Here is a 22,079-nt window from a genome sequence, read left to right on the forward strand (position 1 = left end):
TTTGAATATCTGTATGAAGTGATACCACAAGGAACTGTTTTGCATAACTAATTTTCAATGTGATGATGACATTTATGAAGTCATCATCACCACATTGGTACTTACTAATTTTCATGAAACCTGCTGGGTGACCTTGGGCAAGTCACACTCTCTCATCCTCAGGGGAAGGCAGTGGCAAACCTCCGCTGAACAAATCTTGGCAAGAAAACCCTGTGATAAGTTCACCTTAGAGTCGCCATAAATCAGAAACTAGTTGAAAGCACACAACAGCAACAATTTTCTTAGGAAATCAACCTTGTGATTATTCAACAAGACTGGAGAGACAAACACTTACTATCAGTTACTCATTGTCAGAAGATCTTACTCCTTTATCTGTGTATGAATCTGCATATTATGGGTGCAGACTAAGAGACATTTCTTTGCACATGTGGTCTGCATAGATTAGGTATATGCCTAGAAGCCAAGATGATTAAAGTGAGACTTTGTACATATCATGCGCAGACAAGAAAAGACAATTGTGCTGAATATGCATGTACCATTTTTATAGTAACTGTTGGGAGTGACAGGCTGTTGGCTGTTTGAATAGGATTTTAAAAAGTTAGTGTATATAACAGCTGGACAGTGAGGAATGAGAATATAGAGAGATCTTGTAGCACCTTTGAGACTAACTGAAAGAAAGAAATTGGCAGCATGAGCTTTGGTAGACTTCAGTCTACTTCTTCAGATGTATTTGGTGGAGTGGAAGCCAGACACACACACACACACCATTGGTGTGTGAGGATGTCAATACAAATTACAAACCCTTTGTGTATGGAGATGAAGTTGCAAGTCCAGTTTTGCAATGAAACTAGCCTGTGGTGGGGGGAAGAGATGAATGTAGGGAGCCCTGGTGGCGCAGTGGGTAAATGCCTGTACTGCAGCCACTCACTCAAAACCACAAGGTTGCGAGTTCAAGACCAGCAAAAGGGCCCAAGCTCGACTCAGGCTTGCATCCTTCCGAGGAGGGAACTAAAATGAGTACCCAGACTGTTGGGGGCAAATTAGCTTACTTGCTAATTAGCTTACTTGCTGTTCACTGCTATGATCTTTGGAATAGCGGTATATAAATAAAACAAAAAAATTAAAACAAAATTAATCCACATGAGGATGGGGTCAGATAGTGTTGAAGTGCATGTAGTGTGTCAGTGTGAGGAGTGAGAGTAAGTGATAGAGGTTTGATTTAGATAGATAGATAGATAGATAGATAGATAGATAGATAGACAAGTGAGAAAGATAAGTGTCACACTTAGGAATATGAATGAGATGCAAGTAAGAGACTGCTGCCACACTGTAGAATTAATGCAGTTTGACACTCCTTTAACGTTCATGGATCCATCCTATGGAATCCTGAGATTCATGGTTTGTTGTGCCACCAGAGTGCTCTGACGGAAAAGGCTAAACTACAAGTCCCAGAATTCCACAGCATTGGGCCATGGTAGGGCCACGCTGCATTAATTCTGCAGTGTAGATGCAGCTTTGGTTAGTCAAGATTTTGAAATTTTAAATAAGTAATCTTTATGTTGAACTTCAGTTTAATAATTTTTTGTGTGCCTCTGAGAATGTTGCATAAGAGTTTGGGGAATGCTTGAATTCAGACACATTGTGTTTGTGGTGGCCACAGTTATTCAAGGGTGGTGGTGTCCAGTGGTGGGAGTTGGTGAATAAATTATCCCATAGGAACCACGAGGGCATCGGGAAGGTCCCCACATTTGATGCTATGGTGGTGTCATGAGAGGAAAAACCCTCCTTCAGGAGAGGAGGAGGTCCTCACGTTTGGTAGTAGAGGTTGGGATGCATAGACACCCTCGCATCCTGCTCTCTACTTTGGGACTCCTTTTCAAGATTGGGTTTCCAGAGTTTGACCTGGAGTAGTATATAAGTGTGAAGGACAAGGCCACTGTCTTTGAAGTAAGGTCGACTGTGGCTGTGGAGTATGTCTTCTTTGCATTTGATGAAGTGGACAATGTCCATGAAAACTTACTCCGTAATAAATTTTATTAATCTTTGGGGTTCATTCAGACTTGTTTTTGCAGGAACAATCTAACAGGGCTACTACCCCTCTGGACATTTGTAGAGTACTGGAGACTTTGCAAAGACTAGAATGGCTGATGTACTAGGACTAGGGATCAGGAGGTGGGCTGTCACTAATGTTTTGCCAATTGAGTTTACATCATTTTTATTATTATTCTAAATTCCCTTCATCACTCAACTGGAAGGTTTCTTTCTCCATTTTTATTGGTTTTTTAAATACCAGATTTTACTGTCTGTTTCCCGCTCCTTTAGCACTTTTACTTTAAGACCACCCATTCATTATTGTAGGATTTGCCTACTGAAATAATTAAGTCAGAAACCTTTAAAGGAGAAAAAAAATCTTTGGTGACCTGCCTGAAGACCTTGCTGACATTAACAGTTTGGGAATAATCCCGTCATATAAAGCTTGTTTTGAAATCCTTCTGCTTTTGAGGAATTCGTTTTAAAAGCTTGCTCATAAAATGAAGGTTCCCCCCCCCCAACCCCAGTTGTACAATTAATGAAAGTAGATCTTGGTTCTAATGTTCTATGACCCATTCTACACAAAACACTAAAAACAAATAAAGATAGTATTGCTCATTTTATAAGAAGCTCCTTGATGAATAGTTGCTGAAGCATTCAAAACACAAAGGTTATAAAATGCAAACATATAGCAATGTTAGTCTGGATCAGTATGCAAAGGGATGTTGTAGCACCTTTGAAACTAACCGAGAGAAAGAAGTTAGTAATGTGAGTTTTCGTAGACTTAAGTCTCAGATGCATCTGAGGAAGTACACTTATATCTACAAAAGTTTATGCTACCATTTTCTTTTCTTTCAGTGTCAAAAGTGCTGCAAGATCCCTTTGCAAAATGCAAAGGTGTTGGTACACCAGCCTTAAAATCTCCACCACTGTGAATAATAGCTTGCTTCATTTGTGCAAAGTCTTGTCTCTTCCCATCTCCACAGCAGCTCATTTTTTGCCAGCTTTTGAGCTGTTGTTTGAAAACAAGGTGACAAGTAGCTTCATATGAGTCAGTTTATAGTCCTCAAACTGTGATCCAATTTATAGTCCTCAAACCCACTGCTGGCTTCAGAAAGAGGCCTGGTGCTGCTTGTCTTAACTATGACCTTCAGTTCTCTTCACCTTCTTATTTATGTAAGTAGTCAGAGTTGCCTTGGGAGGCCGCAGCAAACTCACATTCTCTTTAGCCAAAATAAAATGCAGGTCACCTTCAATCGGATTGCAGGACTTTGGTAGTTTTCACATCAAAAGATGCAGTGGTCTCTAAAGTCCAGTAAAATAGAACGGTTCTGTTTGTTTTCTTTTTCAGGACTCCTGAACAGTGTCCAAGTGTGGTTTCCTTGTTGTCAGAAAGTTATAACCCCCATGTCCGTTATGGGGCAGCCATGGCTCTGGGCATCTGCTGTGCTGGGACAGGAAACAAGGTAAGGTTAAACCATCCCCTGGCTTTTTATACCTCCTCTTCCATTAAGGTTCCATTAAGGTTGGAAGGAGCTTCAGAAAGACCAGCTATCCAGTACAGTAGGTCCATCACACCAGAAACTACAATAGGGATCGGGAAAGTGCTACATATGGTCCTGGACCGCTCCCCCCCCCTTTTTTTTTTTTTTGGCTCTTAATCCGTCCCAAACCCCAGATCACCCCAATTTAAAAACATTGGTGCAAAAACTACCTCAAATTCCTCCAAACCCTGCCAATTTCTCCCTCAAATGTGTTGGTTCCACATTGTTAACACTTATTAAGTCCCTCTAAAATACCACCAGACAATCAAAACGTAAAAAAAAAAAATACATCAAAAGTAGACACTTCCAGAAGTCTTTCCCCCTCAGTTTTTAGTTGAAAATGCCACGTGGCTCACTGTTCTGGCAAAAATTAGCTTCTGGCCTCGCTGCCCACCCTGCATGACATATTGAACATTGGTCCTCAGCTTTTGAGCTCTCAGAAGGATTCTCTCCCAAGGAACGTCTTTCCAGTGGAAAATCAAGACTGCAAAATAGAAAAATGGGGTTGTCGTGTGATTTAAATAAGTGTGTTTGATTGGTGCTGTCCCTTGGGAGAAAATACGTATGGACAAAAATATTTTTGAGAAAAAGGTGTAACATTTATTTTCAGATATGCAAATTATTTATTATTAAAATGTTAGCTATCACTGAGTTTTTCTTCAAAGGATCTATTCCTACACTTACTGGGTATTTCTGGGATCTTTAAAAGCAAAATTTGACAGTTGTTGCACCTTGGTTTAGACCCTAACTTTCAGAAAATCCAAAAATATAAGCCAGTATTTTTAACAGGATTGCCATTGATAAACTACTTTTGCTCAAGTGAGACTTCCAACAGGCCATTATAACCCAGTTTATAGCTCTTACATTCACCTGGGCTTCTAAATAAAAATACAAGCATGCTGTGAGCCCATGTGGACCTTTCTTTTCTCCCATGTCCTTAAGTAGTAAACTGGATTGAAGGTTACTGTGCAGACTGTTTAGTTGTACAGAGAGACTTAAACAGTAGCACTCTGGCATGTCAGAGTCATTAATCTCAGGTGGACTCAAAATGGGGGCTTTCATGGGCCAGTGCTTCTCTGTGGGGAAACACAGGCCTCCTGCAGACCACCTCTTTCTTTGCCTTGCTCCACCTTGCTATGTGATTGATGTCTGCCATTTCCTGCTTCTGTATAAACTTCTCTTTCCTCTAGCCAGATTTTCTGTATCTCAGAGTATTCACCACAGAGAGATCAGTCTTTGTTCCACATTGCATCCCTCCCTCTTTCTTCTTTATGCCATGATCTTTGTAATTCCACTGCATTTGGACTCTTTTCTATCTTTCTCTTCCCTTTCCTTCATATATGTAGATTACTGTATATGCTCATGTATAAATCTAGAAATTTTAGTCAAAAAACTTGTGTTGATTTATCTACAGGTCAATAGCAATACTATGCTTTAACTAAAAAGGAACCATCCCCTGGTGAAAGGCAAGAGTGTAATCTGTCCTGAAAACACTGATCCCCCTCTGCTTTCTCATCCATCCAACCTTTAGTGTGAACACAGTCATCCGTTTGGGAATTTTGTAGGTTCTTTGGCATTGTTTCCCTTTGCTTCATCCTGTAGATCCTTTGTTACATGCCCCTAAGTTTTACCCTTAACTTATCCAGGGATCATATCAAAGCCATAGTTTGGTCCATAAAACCTGTCCTCGGTGTATATGTGAAGTTGACTTATAGCCAAGTGTATACAGTATCTTCCAGAACTGATCTCAGCAATCCAGAATGTCATTTCATTTATTTATTTGAATTATATATATTTTCTCCCAGTATGCTATCCAAAACAGCTTTCATCTTGCCATTTGATCAGTCCCCTTGGCCCATGTGTCCTATGAAATGTGTTGAACTTGTGGAAATCCAGGCCCTCCTTGCCTCCCTTTGAAGGGGCCCAGTATCCCTCCTGAGAGTGATGTAGGCTTGAGAACCTGTGATGTAGGATGAGCAGTATAGCACATTTCATTACTGTGCTTATTGTCAACGTTTGCTTGCACTGGACAAAAATGGGCAACCCATTGGTACATACTCTTTGAGTCTGTTTTATTTCTCTGTAATTTGTATAGGCAGGATAATAGAACCTGCCTGGCTGCAGTTCTGTACTTTTATTGTTTATTACTAAAATAAGAGATCTCAGGCATCTGTTTATATCAGTATGTCTTCTTGGGGCTTGTATCAACATCAACATATTTTAAAGGCTAAGTTAATATGTTAGAATTTAGGAGATTGGAAATGAAGTTAAGCTTTTAGTTAGACCAAAGAGGCACTTCCATCTTGCATCCTCTATTTATATAGCTGTGAGCTCACGCAGCCTTACAGATTAAGCATGGACCAATAAATGCACAAAAATACAACTCAGCCTTATAAAAGGCAACTTTACATAATTAGGATGAAAGTTTTGGAAAGCTTGTGCAGTGAAAAAAAGTCATTAAAAAAAGACAGAGTTGTACTTGGCTTCAGCCTGCCTTTAATTAAAAGTGTGGAATTGGCTTCACTGAGTGGGTCATCTAGTCCACTCCTGAAGATTAAAGACTTCATTAAATAAGTTTGGGCTGATTTTGCAAGTACAGAATTTACATACTATAATAATAATAATAATAATAATAATAATAATTTTATTTGTAGCCCGCCTTTCCAGCGATCAAGGCGGGTAACGGCATATAAAAGTTTGACAACATACAGTCCATAAAAACATACAGTAAAACATTAGTCAAAAAACATCAGCAATTGCTACAATACACTAACATCTCCAGCTAGCACAATAGTGCAACAGAGAGGGGAGGGTGGGAGTACTTCGGGGTATTAGAGGTATGCCTGCTGGAACAGGTGTGTTTTAAGCCCCTTTTTAAATTGGTCCAGAGAGGTGGCCGAATGGAGCTCGCCGGGAAGCGAGTTCCAGAGCTTAGGGGCCGAGATGGAGAAGGCCCTCTGAGTGTTAGTGGAATATCTCGCTTCCGGAACTCTTAACAACTGCTTCCCGGACGACCTGAGTGTGCGGGGCGGATTGTATGGAGAGAGGCGGTCCTCCAAGTACCCTGGGCCCAAGCCATTTAGAGCTTTATAGGTAATAACCAACACCTTGTATTGCGCCCGGAAGCGAATAGGCAGCCAGTGAAGGTCTTTAAGAACCAGTGTTATATGACTGGTCCTGGAAGATCCAGTGACCAGTCTAGCTGCCATATTCTGTACCAATTGAAGCTTCCGAGTATGGTACAAGGGTTGCCCCATGTAGAGCGCATTACAGAAATCCAATCGAGGTTACCAGAGCATGTACTACTGTTTCAAGGTCCCTCCGGCCCAGGTAGGGTCGCAGCTGGCGTATCAGCTGAAGCTGATAACAGGTGCTCCTGACCGTCGCATCCACCTGAGATGTAAGGTGGAGCGACGAGTCAAGGAGCACACCCAGACTGCGAACTGAGTCCTTCACAGGAAGCGTGATCCTGTTCAGGACAGGTGGAGAAATAGCCATCCCCGGGCCCGGGGAACCTATCACGAGCACTTCCATTTTCTCTGGATTCAAACTGAGTCTGTTTTCTCTCATCCAGCCCATTACCGACTCCAGACAGGCATCCAGAGGAGAGATGCCATCCCTGGTCACTGCCTCAGTCGGGGGCACAGAGAAGTATATTTGGGTGTCATCAGCGTACTGATAACACCGCGCCCCGTGCCACCGGATGATCTCTCCCAGCGGTTTCATGTAAATGTTAAAAAGCATACCTGCTTCAGGAAATCCCTCAACTATAATTCAATCATGTGAGGTAGTAATAGCCCCAGAACCCAACATTCCTTCTTTGCTTGGTCTGTGGTAAGACTGGATTGTATCACTTTGTATGTGTGAAGTAATCTTTTTTTGTCCTGGGCTTTGATAGCTAGATGTAAACATGTATTTAATGTTATAAATGATATAAATCAGTCCTTCCAGAGTGTGTTAAGCTTAAATGCACATACCAAAATTCCAGATTTCTGGGTAATATGGAAATATTTTACATTTGGAAACACACTTTTAAGTCTTTCTCCTTGAAGGAAGAAATAGGCAAGTGACAGATTTTTCTAGTAATCAGGATACCTTGATACCTATGTACCAAAAGTTAGCTTTTGTCACATGGAAGCCTTAACAATTTTGATTCCTCAAGAAGTAAGGGATTCAACCATACATGTTTTGACCTGAAAAATATTGTGTAGTCCGGGACTTGCATGTATTGCAAGGGCTGATCACATTTTCTATACACCGTTCTGACCCTGCTAAGATTTTGGAGGTACAGTTCAGAGTCTGCTCTATGAGGGTGGTGAAAGTGGGGGGTGGGTGCAATTGGAATTTATCAGAAGTAGCCCTGAGACTGGTGGTACTGAACACACAGCAAAAAAACCCCCTCTAACATTGGTATCATTTCTGACATGAAATTCATTCTTACTTAATAGTTCTCACAGGTACATTTCCAAGGAATGCAGATTCCCTTAAGCAAAGTGTTAGATCTGACTTATTCTTGAACTTTTGAACATAAACTGAGCAAGTGCTTCTAAAAAAAACCCCACTGTTTTCATACTATTTATTTCTCTGTTATCCACATGACGGGCAAAACACATCAGTCGCAGTACTTGAGGAATCATAGGAATCATAATCTAGTAATCCTGATGAAAGCCTGGTGCTTGAAGAGTAGTAAGGTTAATAATCTGTGTGCTTTCTTTTCTCTCTCTGATAGGAAGCAATTAATTTGCTGGAGCCGATGACAAATGATCCAGTGAACTATGTGCGTCAAGGCGCGCTGATTGCATCTGCCCTTATCATGATCCAGCAGACAGAGATCCTCTGTCCAAAGGTGAGTGATGAATCTTCAGCCAGAGAAGTATGCAAGAGAAACGGCCTTTCACTGAAGAAGATAAAGTGTCCACAGCCCTCCAGCAGCAGTTTTTGACAGTCAGCTTTCTCTGAGGAACACTTGCTGATGAGCTTTGAAAACATAATCCTCCCCTCCCCTCAAATGCTCTGAGCTCAGTAAATTATACAAAGGCCATAGGTGCTTGAGTATCTAGCATCAGTATAACACATTTGCTCTGAAATCTGAACACATAAATTGCACTTGTCTCACTTTTCTGAAGAGGCAGAGAGCAAAGGACAACAGCTTTTCCTTCTTTAGAGCAGGGTTGGGGAACTGCTGAGGGTTTGACAGCATGGTTCCTTTCTATTTGCCAGACATGTCCATACCACTGTAACAGAAGTTCTTTCATTTTATAGTGTGCACTTTGATGAACGAATACTTCAGTCTGTAATCATGGAGATTTATCACAAGCTTCAGCCCTGTTTTAGATGATATACATTGAAAAATGGATTAGGAGCTACTGGAGACATTACTCAGTAGCACTTTGAGATATGTACAGGATTTCTCAGTTATTTATTAAATATGGAGTTGGCTGCTTCAAGACATTGCCTGTACTGCATCATTAATTTTTCTGAGGTTCTGTAATCTTAATTTAGTTTCACCTTAGTGTTCTCCTTTTCATTTTAAACAGGAAGCAGCATGCTAGTCTTGTTAAATTCTGTTCTTACTGATTCACTGTTGGCCCCCAGTTTGCCTGGTAGGTAATCCAGGCAAACCTATGTAATTGCATCGTTTTTACCTAAAGTAGTCCAGGTTAGATTTTCCAATTCAACAGTTCAGGATTTTATAGCATCAAATTTTGTAACCCTGTGGATACAGAGGCTCCACTTGGCTGAATACTCTGTGTGCACCTAGGAATGTAATTGCTTTGAGGAGCGCATGGGTCAAATTTGGATTCATGTGAACTTCTGGAATGTTGGATTGAACACAGTTGGAGTAGGGAGAGGCTGACTGGTACGGATCTGATAAACCAGCAAAAGAAAATATGCAGAGAGTAAAGCTTTTTGTGCAGAAGGCTGCAGATTCAGTTTCCATCATCTCTAATTTAAAAGCATCTCAGAGGATACTATCTCTGCAGGAGAAGAGCTGCAGTGGGTTGAGTAGTAAACACTATTCAAGAAGGGTCATAGCTCAGTAATAGAATGTCTGCTTTGAATACAGAAGTTCTAGATTTGTGCCCAGCCTCTTCAGGTTGATGGAGCCTTTGGCTCTTAAACTCCTGTGGTGGAAGGATCTTTTAATATGATGTACTGTGCTTTTATCTCTTCTGTTATGATGTTTTAAACTCCCCTATTTCCACCAAATGTGCCTGGGGTGGTGGTGGTTGGATGGAGAGAGAAGGGCCTCCCTTGAAGATCTCAAAACCCAGTCAGGCTTCAGGTTCAGATTATCTGGACCTGAACCATACAGGCTTTATAGGTCATAAGCCAAAAGCCCTGAACAGTCTCTTTCGGCATTTCACATCAGTGTGAAGGAGGAGCAGAATGAGACATCAGAGCATAGTGTCCCAAGGAATAAAAAATGAATGCCCCAGAGTACAATTTCTAGAGCAGTGTTCCCAGCACCCAACTCACTCAGTCTGTCCAGAAGAAATACTACAGTCAATAACATGGAATGTAATTTTCTCAGCGCTATACTTCCCTTGGTTTTCTCTCAGCAAAGGTCATCCCATGAGGTAAGTAAGGCAGCTTCTGTTCCAAAATCAGGTCATTTTGAAACCCAATTTGAAATGGCAATATTAGCTTGTTTAGTTAGCCTGCGTGCTTTGTTTTACTATTTTCTTTTCTGATTTTTATTACATGTCATTGCTTTGTTTGGCAGCTAATGGGAGCATTTATGTAATAGGGACAAACATTTATGCTGAAGGTGCAGGATATCAGAGATGGAAATAGGAAACTAATGAGTATTCACATTACACAGTTATCTGGCTTTGTGACTCAACCTCAAGACAAGGAAAAGCTAAATAGAGATAGATTAAAGCTCTTTCTGAAAGACCCAAGTTCATGCGCACAGCACAAATGGACAATTGGCTGAGTCATTACCTTAATTTACTGGGTGTTGATCCATGTACAATTTATGAAAATAGCAGAGCTCCTTGCAAAACAAACAAGGAGGCTTCTGGTGCATAAGTGTTGGCTTGATGTGTCCAGCCAGCGTGTTCAAAAAGATTTTTTATTTTAAGTCCATTACTGAGAATGATGTTACAGAATGGGGGCCAGAGTCCTGATAGCTGCTGAATGGTAGGGGCATTAATTTCTCATTGCTAGTGACAAAACGTCAATAACAAGCCTGAGGTGTGTGTAAAATGGCTTTCCATATTTGTTCTTGTTAATATCATAGGGTTTTCCTGGTGATATTTCTTCAGGAGAGATTTGCCATTGCCTTCCTCTTAGGCTGAATGTGGCTTGCTCAAGGCTACCCAATGGTTTTGGTGCGTGAGCAGGAATTTGAACTTTGGTCTCTTGGAGTCCTAATCCAACACTTGAACACCATGCTGGATCTTTTGCCTTCAAGTTGGCTCCAACTTAACCCTGTCCTAAGATCTTCTTGGCCAGATTTCTTCAGAGAAGGTTTTATCATTGTCTTTTTTAGGATGAGAGAGTATGTTTTCTCAGGATTTGAACCCTAGTCTCCTGAAGTCCTAGCCCAACAGTCAACCACTGCACCACTATGGCTCTCATCTTCCATTTGTCTAATTAACTTCTGAGTCCAGCTTCCAGCTCCAAGTCTCATCTTCTGGTTTTGCATTTAGGCTTTCATGTCCTTCCTAGTCTAGATTTGGGGCAGGTGGGTGTGTGGGCCGGGGGATTCTGGGAGTTGTAGTTTAAACAAGGTAACTTTTCCCAGCTCTGGAAAGGCCATCCATTTTCTGAGTCAAGTAGTATTTCATCCTCTGCAGCCTAAAATGGACTTTCCCTTTTTCTGATGCATCGTCTGATTTGGTGACTCATATTTCAGTTTGCTCCTTGCTCAAACTTTCTCGGAAGTGTTGCTCTATAGGAAATTAACCCACATATTTAGTGTTTTCTTTTTACATTTATAAGACAAGACTGGATACCAGTGAGAGAAAATGTTGTCTAGGTGCATGGATATTGGCCTTAGTTCATACAAATTAATAGTCTGGTATGAAGGTTTTGTAATGGTTTGTCATCACAAAAAGCCAGATGTCATTTCCTACCATTCCAGTTTCTATAGCAAACTGCAAAATGTACAAAAGAGTAAAACCCCCCCCCCCCCATTAATTTTTCTTTTTAAAAGTATTTCCCCCTTGGCAGCTCATTGTGGTATTTTCTGGGAAGGACTTCTTTTGTCAAGTTGTTTCAACAATTTAAAAGGTGAAATTCTTTCTCTAAATAATACATTGCTTCTTGAGTATGTTTTAAACTTAAAATGGTACACCTGCAGCAGAAGTCATATGAGAACTTCCACATGTCTAGGCTTCCCTGTTTATATAAAATCACTAAGCAAGATGCCTGCAATGAAAGGCCTTGGCAGATGTTTTTCAGAGTTGATCCCATTCCACGTTATATGGTAAGGACACCGGTTGATAACTCCCTTATACACAACAACCGTTTATTCCTTTGCATATTACATTTAGTTGAGAAATCAGAAGGCGGCTTCTGCCTTTGAATGCAGTGTTATCAGTAGTACCACTTTTTGATGATGATCATTGTTTTATATAGCACCATCAATGTACATAGTGCTTTACAGGTAAAACAACAACAAAAAACAGCCAGTCCTGCCAAAGGTGTTCAATCTAAAATATACACAACACTCATGCACATACACACAAAGGGGAATAATGGAATCATAGAAGTAGAAGAGACCACAAGAGCCAACCAGTTCAATCCCATTTTGCCATTCAGGAAAACACCATCAAAGCACTCCCAGCAGATGGCCATCCAGCCTCTGTTTAAAAACCTCCAAAGAAGGAGACTCCACTGCTCTTTGATACAGTGTGTGTTGATGCAAGCATAAGCATGCAGAGTAAACTTGGAAGCTTGTGTGAAGATAAACAACTGGCAAGCTGCTGGAGCATGCCAGGAAAACAGCTGCCAAATGAATGCACACCGAAGCCTGGCTTATCTCCGAAGAGGCACTCTGTTTATTTGTTGCAAAGACACACGTGAGAACAATTACCAAAACCACCAACTACAAATCCCCAACAAGCTGTACAAATGGACATCTGGGCTTATACACACATTTGCCATGCGGCCACCTTGCCCAGCCCCTTCCTGTACAAGTTCCTGTGCATCTTAGAATATTTTCCCCCTTGCAAAGATAACACAGTATATTTACATATTGCTATGTGCTTCTGGCATGCACTGTGACCTTGGACATCACCTGCTGCTTTGAGTCCTAGCTGCAGCCAATTCCAGGCTTCTGCAAAGTAAATGACCATTTCCATTTTGTCACATCTGAACATTTTCATACAACTCTATACATTAACAGTGTGTTCCACTGTTGAACAGGTCTTACTGTCTGGAAGTTCCTCTAGTGTTTAGCTGGAATCCCTTTTCCTGTAGTTTGAATTCATTGCTCTGTGTTCTAGTCTCTGGAGCAGCAGAAAACAAGTTTGGTCCTTCTTCCATATCATATCATCCCTTCAAATATTTAAACTTGTCTATCATGTTTCCTGTTAACCTCCTCGTCTGCAGGCTAAAGAATCCCAGCTGTCTAAGCTGCTCCTCATAGAGGAGACCTTTCACCATTTTGATCATCCTCTTCTGGATCTTCTCTTCAGCTTTGTTTGAGGCTAAGAAAGTGTGATTTGCCCAAATTCACCCTGTCGATTTCAGTGGATGAGCAGGGATTCTAACCTTGGTTTCCAGAGTCATAGGTCCATCACCCAAACCATTACACCATACTGGTTTGTCAGTTTATATATAAGTACCAAGGATAGCTACCAAACTATCTTCATACAATGGCAGGGCTTGAAACAATTCCTTGTTTGCTCTAAAGCTCCCAGCATCCCAGTGTGGTCTCTCATAAAGGAACAATTAAAAGCTGTGCAATGACACTGCCATGCACCTAGCTCGGATCTTTCCTTGAGTATTGTAAAGACCTGTCAAAACAAAAAAATGTCTTCACCTGCTACCAGAAAGATACCAGGAGGAGACCAGCATAAGCTTTCTAGGAAGAGAGTTCCAGAGCCCAGGAGCAGCCATGGAAAATACGCTTCCTGTGTCCACATCAGGTGGGACCATGACAGTGGTGAGACCAAGAGAAATCCCTCCCCTCAGAGTCTTACAACTCAGGTAGACTCTTATGGTTCTTCTCACCAGGAAGATTAAAGAAAATAGTGTTGCCTGTAACTTGTTACTTTCCATTTCTTGCTAAGAAGTCCATAATTGTCATTTTCCACCTGACAAGGGTATGGAAAAGCTTGATCACACTTTCACAGAGGAAACACAAGACTTTAAATTACTTTTATGTGATAGGGAGAATCATTCTCTTAATATGAGGGTAAGCTAAAACACTCAGTTTCGATACCTCATTCTGTATCTTAGGCGTGGTGCGTCCTTTGTGACACCTTGGGGGTGGTGTGCTTTGAATGGAGCTGCCTTCTAAATTCTTAAGTGACAGATGAGACATTGGTATGAAACCAGCTTTCACTCCATTGGTCAGCCCACATGGCCCAGATCTGCATTACTGGAACTTCCCAGGAGACCTTCAGTGAAACCAGACTTTTAACCAGTTCTTGAGACTTAAATGTGGGAAAGAAAGGCAGCAGACTTTTCCCCAAGCTCTTCAACTAATTTCACACTTATGTCTGCCTTTCTGATTATTCAGTCTTAGTTTATGCAGATAAGTCTTACTTCATGTATATTCTTTTACTGGAAGAGCTTAATGTTTCAATGCCACATATTTAGTTGCTCTTTGAGACTCTTCTACCTGTGGTCTTCCAATGGTAGACTCATAGAATCCTAGAGCTGGAAGAGACCCAAGGGCCAACCAGTCCAATCCCTTTCTTCCATGCAGGAATATACAGTCAAAAGCTCTCTTGACAGATGGCCATCCAGCCATTCTTTAATAACCTCCAGAGAAAGAGACTCCACTAAACTCTGAGGCAGTGCCTTCTACTGTCAAATAGCCTTCAGTGTCAGGAAGTTCTTCCTCATGTGGTGGTAGAATTTCTTTTCCTGTAGTTTGCATCCATTACTATATGTCCTTTTCTCTGGAGCAGCAGAAAACAAGCTTGCTCCATCCACATTTTGACATCCCTCAAATACTTAAACAGGGCTCTCATGTCACCTCTTAACATCCTCTTCCCCAGGCTAAATATAACCAGGTCCCTAAGCCGCTCTTCATAGGTCTTGGCTTTCACCATTTTGGTTTTCCTCCTCTGGACACAGGATTTCAGGTGAGGCCTGAACAAAGCAGAATAAAGTGGCACTATTATTTCTCTTGATCTATACATTATACTTCTATTGCTGCAGCCTAGAATCGCATGTGCTTTTTAAGCTACCACTTTATCTATTCTGTGCCACATAGACACTGCTGCTTCATCTGCTCCATTTTCCCCAGGTTGAGTACAGTTATTTTGGAAGAAAACTGCAGCAAAGAAGGTGTTGAGTAGTTCTGCCTTTTCTCTGTCTCCTGTTAGTATTTCACCATCTTCTCCACGCAGGGGGTCTACTGTTTCCTTGTTCTTTCTTTCACTATGCAGATAACAAAAATAAATAAATAAATAAATTTTAAAAATTGCTTTTAACCACTCTAGCAACCTTGAACTTGTTTTGCTCTTTAGTTTTTGTTTTGTTTTTTTAACTTTCTTCCTACATGTGCTTTCTGTTTGAATTCTTCTTTGGCAATCTTTCCCTTTTTTCCATTTCCAACTCTGATCGGTGGAACTGTGAACTAAAGTTCTAACTGAGTTGACGCAACAAAGGTGGGAATAGTGTGGGCCTTTGTGTGGTATTAGTGTGATATTGAACTGTAACTCCTAGAATAGCTAGCTGGCATAGTAAGTGTTGGAGAATGCTAGGGGCTGCAGTTCAGCAACATCAGGAGGGTCATAATTCCCATGCCTGTTTTATCAGGATGTATTTTGTTATTGCTGCTGTCATGAGTTAGGTATCTTTTAACCTGGCTGCTGACAAATCATATCCTTTCTGGATTTTAATGGGTCCCTATAGATCCTTTCTTCCATTTCTGCTTTTATTTTTTTCTGGAAAGCAGCATTGATATGCTGCTTGCATAGCAATTTATTCATATTGTTTCAGCAAGTGCCATGCCTTTGAAAGTTGGTATTTTTAACTTTTATCATTAAGTTTAAAAAAATTAATTTTGCACTTTTAAAACTGTAATGAGAATTTAATATAACCTATTTGTGTTTTGATTTTTTTATTATTGGGCTTTCCATTTTATCTTGTTTCAGTCTTCTTATAAGCCCCTGTGGGATAATAAATAAATAAATAAATAATATTCTACCTCCTTTTCAGAGTGGTTCCTCAACTAGGCTGGAATTAGACTATCAGTTTCTGTGATGATTATTAGTGATGGAACAAATACAATGACATTTGAGATCAACAACCTTTATACAGATACATGCCTGAAACTCAGATGTAATAGGCTAGGACATACTAAGGCTATTCCATCGTCCACGGGTGTTAGACAGAGTTGTGTGTTAGCCCCCTCTTTGTTTAACATCTATATTCTCTGGTTGAAAGTTTGTCTGGCTTAAATTTCCATCTGCCCAGTTTAGCAGGTAGACCCCTGTCACCTCTCCTTTACACAGATGACGTAGTACTTCTCTCTCTAACTCTTATTTGAACATCTGAATATGATGACTCGATTCTGACGACTGTGAGCAATACTGTAACAACTGTTCCCCTTTTTATTTTGATTGATTATTTTGTATGTATTTTATGATGTTTTTACTGTTGTAATCCCGCTTCGATCCGAAGGGAGAAGCGGGATATATAAATAAATTGTTGTTGTTGTTGTTGTTGTTGTTGTTGATATGCGACAATTACTAAAAGCTCTGGGTAATTACTGCCAAGCCGAAGAGCTAGTAATCAATTATAACAAATCTAAGGTCTTAATGTTTACTAAGAAATGGAGCATGCACAATTGTCAAATAAATGATCAATCAATTGAACAAGTAAGATCCTATAAGTACCTAGGAGTGATTTTTCAGTCCTCAGGTTCTTGGAAAGCTCAGTCTATAAATGTCATAGCAAATGCGCAAAGAGGTATCAAATCACTTACATCCTTTTTTTTTCACTAAAGGAGGCCAGCACATCCCTTCAGCCATCCAGGTTTTTAATATGAAGGCCCTGGCACAGATGTTATATTGGGTGCAGTGATGTGCTTATACTAACTTTGACTCAATGGAAACTATACAGACAAAATTTTTGAGATCCAGTGCCTAATGCAATCCTATATTTGGAGACAGGTCAAATGACAGTTGAATCCCAGGCATGGGTACTTAAGTTTAATATTTGGCTCAGAATGTTGTTCATCCCAGTAGGTTTAGCCTCTTTGATATTGTCTGATGGGTTTCTTTCCAGATGGAATAAAACTGTGAATGAGAAACTAGATAAATTGGGTTTTTCACACACCACCATTTTGGCAATGGGTTATTAGAAAGCAAAACAGGAAATACACCAACAAATCATAGATAATAAGTTGCAACAACATGTAAAAGCAGCCACTGTGTGCCTGATTTCAGAGACAATGGCAATGCTTTTTTCTTAGCTAACCATTTGAGTCTTCTAACCCTTCCAAAACATAGGATAGTATTCACTTTAGCAAAATTTAATGTTCTACCTTCAGCCTTATTGGAAGGGAGATACAATAATATTCCCTATGATCTACACATATGCCCCTGTGGAACTGGTACAGTGGAGACTATAGGTCATGTATTGTATAACAGACTCCAAGAGATTGTCCTTTTTATTATGGCTATCACCATATTTTTCCCCCAAACAATTCTTAGTCGCTTTCCTGGAAGAACTGATGAATTTTATGTATCTTATTTGCTGGCAGACCAGTGCCCAGTAAGAACAACAAGGGTGGCCAGTTTTGACACAGCGGCAATGGTCTGTCGGCGTAAGATGGTTTCTTAAAAGTTCATAATGCTTTTAGCCTGTTAAAATTTTATAATGATTTCATACATTTACAATTATTTTATACTTTTAAATTTTATTTTTCTTTTTAATATAATTTTATAAGTGAACTTTTAACTATTATTTACTTTTACAATTTGATGATTTATTGTGATGTTTGTTGATTGGTTGATGTTTGTTGATTCATGTTTGTGATGTTTGATCAGTTGATCGTTATACACACACACACACACACACACACACACACAGACATTTGAGGTTTCTTCATTGGGATTTAAAGCACAGGCCAGTAGGAAGCAGTTGGTCTCCGCTCTTCCTTGAGTCAACTTGACTCATAGACCTCTTCTTGGTGAGATCCAACTGAGGCAGGCATTGCTTTTACTCAGCAGAATGACTTATCCTCTTGTTTATTTTATACTAGCAAATGTCACTGGCTTCATACATGTTGGAATCATGAAAACTTCAAGCAATGTTATTTAGCTGACCAGTTAAACATATTGGAGCTGCGGCTGCCCTAGACATGGCTTCGTAACACTTTAGGCTCCTGAGATTGGGATCTGCTCACTTCATGTGGTTGGACTTGTTCCTAATTCAGAGATAGGACCCCATTAGTAGAATAGCTGCTTTACATACATGGAGTTCTAGGTTAAATCCCTTGGATTTCCAGTTACAGGCATTTTGGTAGCCTCCCTGAGACTTTAAAAAGGATTGTTGTTGTTGTGTACCTTCAGATCATTTTTGACTGATGATAACCCTAAAACAAACTTATCACTGGGCTTTCTTAGCAAGATTTGTTCAGCGGGTGTTTGCCTTTGCTATTCTCTGAGGCTGAAAGAGGGTGACTTGTCCAAGGTGGATTTCCGTGGCTGAGTGGGGATCCAAACCCTGGTCTCCAGAGTTGTAGTCCAACAATCAAACTGCTACACCATGCTGGCTCTCAGAAAGGATAGATAGGAAGATAAAAGTCATCAGCGGTAGTAGTCACGGTGGCTATATTTCACTTCTCGCCTCAAAATTGGTATGACTGCCAGAAATTGTGCTGGGCAGCCTAATCAGGAGGGTGCTAATGTCTTCATGTTCTGCTGTCTGTTCCAAAGCATTTGGTCAGCCACTGTGGAAACAGAATGCTAGGTTTCAAGAACCTTTGGTCAGATGGCATGGCTCTTACATTCTTGTATGTTGCTGCAAAAGACAGCATTGCCAGAATAGACCTGTGACCTGCATGTTCATGTGGTTTTCAGTGTAGGTGTACAGCTCTGGGACAGGGATAGCCAAAGTGCAGACTGCAGATTATATGCTATCCCCAGATCTCCAGTTCTGATCTCCCCTATGCCATCTCCCCATAATTACCCCAAAATGGCCAGTTGCTCCCTCTTGGAGTCATAATTGGCAATTTCATTACTCTTCCTTTAGTCAATCTCTCCCATGGTAGGTGAAGCATTTGGCTTCTCTTTAAAGTTACTTAAAATGCTAACTTGAGCACCAGACCTTGTGTGTATGTGTGTATTTAAGACCTTGTTGTTGAAGTGTATGCAAAATCTGTTCATTGTACAAACTGTTCAGCAGTAGGAGCCTCAGAAGGAGGAGTTACCTGGAAATAAATAATAACCATGCATTAGCATTACCGAGGCATCCAGTACTGATGGGATGAAACTGGGTTACATCATGTGATACCTATTTTTTGTTTAATGCATAAGTGCTTTTAAAACTTAACTAAAAGTCTGCAGGGTATTTTAGGAGTTTATCGCACATGGAAAAAATCAGGGGTTTAAACAGTCATTTTCCCAGGAAAGCAATTGGAGAGGACGTTTCCTAGGAATAATCAGGGAATAACCAGAAATAAATCATTTACAGGATTTCCCCATAATGATTTGTTGCTGGTTATTCTTGGGATAAGTCTCCTTTAATCGCAATGTCATGTGAAATTTTTTAACTGCAATTGCAACACTTTCCCAAGAAAATGACTGTTTAAACCCCCGATTTTTCCCGTGTGATAAAGTCCTGAGTCTGTCATAAAGAACAGAATAAAACACGCAGATTACTGTACCAAGATATTAAATGATTCTTCCATTTGAAGTGCTTATATGCCCTTCCTGATATAGAGAGTTGGAGTACAGTACATATCCTCTGCGGAGGATGCGTTCCTGGACCTGCCACTGATATTTGAAACCATGGATAATAGTGAACACTGTTTTTTCTAAGAAAATTATAAGAGAGGCTGGCAGGTCTTATTGGGAACTGGGGCAGAAGGGCCAGAGGTCAGAGCTCTCTCTAGCAGCATAGGTAGGCAGCTGGGCAGCAGTGGCCCTAGCCACCCAGGGGTGTTACTATGTTGAACCTTCCTTTTCCTGCCTATGGCAATGAGTATATACTGTCTGCAGCAAAGAGATCCAGTGTTTTGCCTTACTTTCTTGCCTTGCTTCCTATCCATGCCCCTTCTACTTCTTGCTCTTCCTTTCCTGAGACTCCTTGGAACTTCTCTTGGCTTTGTTTCTGAACTGTAACTTAAACATCCCAGCTTATATGTACCTTTGGAATATCAGTCTTCTGAGACAGCAGTACAGTCAGGTTTAATTGAATCAGTGGGTTTTATATAAGCATTAACTTATGGTTCAGGAATTAACCACTCTGGTTGGGATCAGCGATTGGATTTAGGCGTCTCTTGTTCCTGATTGATCACCAAAAATCTCTGATCAAATAAAGTGGCTTGGACACAATCTTCTCCAAGACATGGCGGTAGGATATAATACATAATGCCCATGCCTGATCCAGGCTGTTCATATAATTCACTCTTCCTCAACTGAGTACCCTACAGAGGTTTTGGGATATAGCCACCTTTAGTCTTATTTTGGGTGAAAGGCATAATATACTGTATATATTCATGTATAAATCTAGAAATTTTAGTCACAAATTGACCTAAAAATTGAGTTGACCCATCCGTGGGGCAGTATAGGTACTGTACCTTAACTCTTATAAAAAAAAAGGAACCATCCTCTTCTCTGAGTAGAGTAATGAAAGGTGAGAGTTTAGTCAGTTCCAGGAGAACCTTTAAAAAGCACCAACCCTCTCTACTCTGTTGCAGTGCTGCATCTGACCTTTTTGAATGCCTTGGTGGCAAAATGGTGGCAGTGGCAGCTCTTTGACACTTCCCCTCAAAGGTGCACCAAAGGGAATTGGGCTTTCAGGGATCTCAATAAGACATTTCTGTGTGTTTGCCAGCTTTTATGGGTTGAAATCAGGCAAAGGTACATTAAAGTTACAGTCTGTAATCATATAACCCATGGATATGTTAAAAGTCCCCCTAAGTTTTACCCTTAACATATCCATGGGTTATATCAAAATTCACAATTTTGGCCCCAAACTTGCCCATGAGGTTGACATATAATTGAGTATATACAGTAAATCAAATAAATAAATCATATAAACCTCACCAGCTCCAGGCAATATGGCCAACAGGCTAGTGTGGGTTTGATTCAAAATTTCTAGAGCAGATAGCATTGGAGAGGGCTGGTATAACTCTCCCTTGATAAGGATGGCCAAAAGATTCCTTTAGAACAGGGGTGGGCAACTGTCAGGGGTTTACCCTTTGGAATTGTTTCCAAGTTCCTAGGAAACAGTGGAGAGAATTTTGCCACTTTTTTGAACTCTCTCAGGCATTTTTGGGCCCAGAAGAAGCCTTTTTCCATCAGGTAGTGATCAGAAAGTCAACTTTTGGGTCACTTTCTTTGGGAGAACGTCATCTTCTGGGCTTAAAATGGCCTGAAGGAGCCCAAAAAGGCAGTCAAATTATACCCACCTTCACCACCACTGCTTTTGGACAGCAGTTACATTATTCAAGAGGAGGAGTGGGCAAAGTGCAGCCCTCCAGATGTTGCTGGACTACACTTTTCAGTATTCTTTACCCTTGACCATACTGGATTTATTTATTTATTGAATTTATGTCCTGCCTTTCTCCTGAGATGAGATCCAAGGCAGTTTCATAACTTTTTTCTTCCTGACAAAATGCAAATAAAACAGTTTTTCTCTTGGCTGCTTTTGTGAGTACTCTTTATAATTGGGGACTTATAATGTGTTTAAAAAGGCATGACTCATTAGAAAGGACAATAATGCCAGGAAAGGTAGAAGTTGTAGAAAGAGAGGAAGACTGCATGCCAGATGGATAGACTCAATCAGGGAGGCCACAGGTATGAAACTACAGGGCCTAAGCAGAGTAGTGAAGGACAGGGGGGCTTGGAGTTATCTCACCAAAGGCTCGCTGTGAGCTGCAATCCACTCAAGGGCTATTAACAACACAATTTTTCTATTTCAAAAACTCCATTTCTGCACTGAAAGCAATTTTCCTACGCAGAAGGTGCTGTTTTCTGTACAGTAAACTGTTTTTTTTACAGAAAATATTGTTTTCTTTGCCAAAAAACAAACAAACTACTGTTTCTGTACAGAAAATACTATTTTCTGTGCCCAAACCCACATATTTCGCTTGCTCACTCATTCAGAATAGGTCCTGAACTGTGAAGATTCTCACCC

General features: G+C 40.5%; 2 protein-coding genes across 3 annotated transcripts in view; both read left to right on the forward strand.

Moving 5' to 3' along the window:
* ARMC9 (armadillo repeat containing 9) overlaps nucleotides 1-22,079 on the forward strand; it is a 1,183,007-nt gene that overhangs the window by 935,873 nt on the left and 225,055 nt on the right. The gene's annotated exons all lie outside the window — the stretch shown is intronic.
* The window catches only part of PSMD1 (proteasome 26S subunit, non-ATPase 1), a 153,923-nt gene that overhangs the window by 88,730 nt on the left and 43,114 nt on the right, over nucleotides 1-22,079 (forward strand). For both annotated transcript variants that reach the window (XM_042457377.1, XM_042457376.1), the window contains exons 17-18: nucleotides 3,383-3,497; nucleotides 8,305-8,421. In XM_042457377.1, the coding sequence (XP_042313311.1) occupies nucleotides 3,383-3,497; nucleotides 8,305-8,421 (232 nt within the window). The remainder of the gene's footprint in view (nucleotides 1-3,382; nucleotides 3,498-8,304; nucleotides 8,422-22,079) is intronic.

The sequence above is a fragment of the Sceloporus undulatus genome, chromosome 3 (assembly GCF_019175285.1).
Source record: "Sceloporus undulatus isolate JIND9_A2432 ecotype Alabama chromosome 3, SceUnd_v1.1, whole genome shotgun sequence".
In the NCBI taxonomy this organism is placed as follows: domain Eukaryota; kingdom Metazoa; phylum Chordata; class Lepidosauria; order Squamata; family Phrynosomatidae; genus Sceloporus; species Sceloporus undulatus.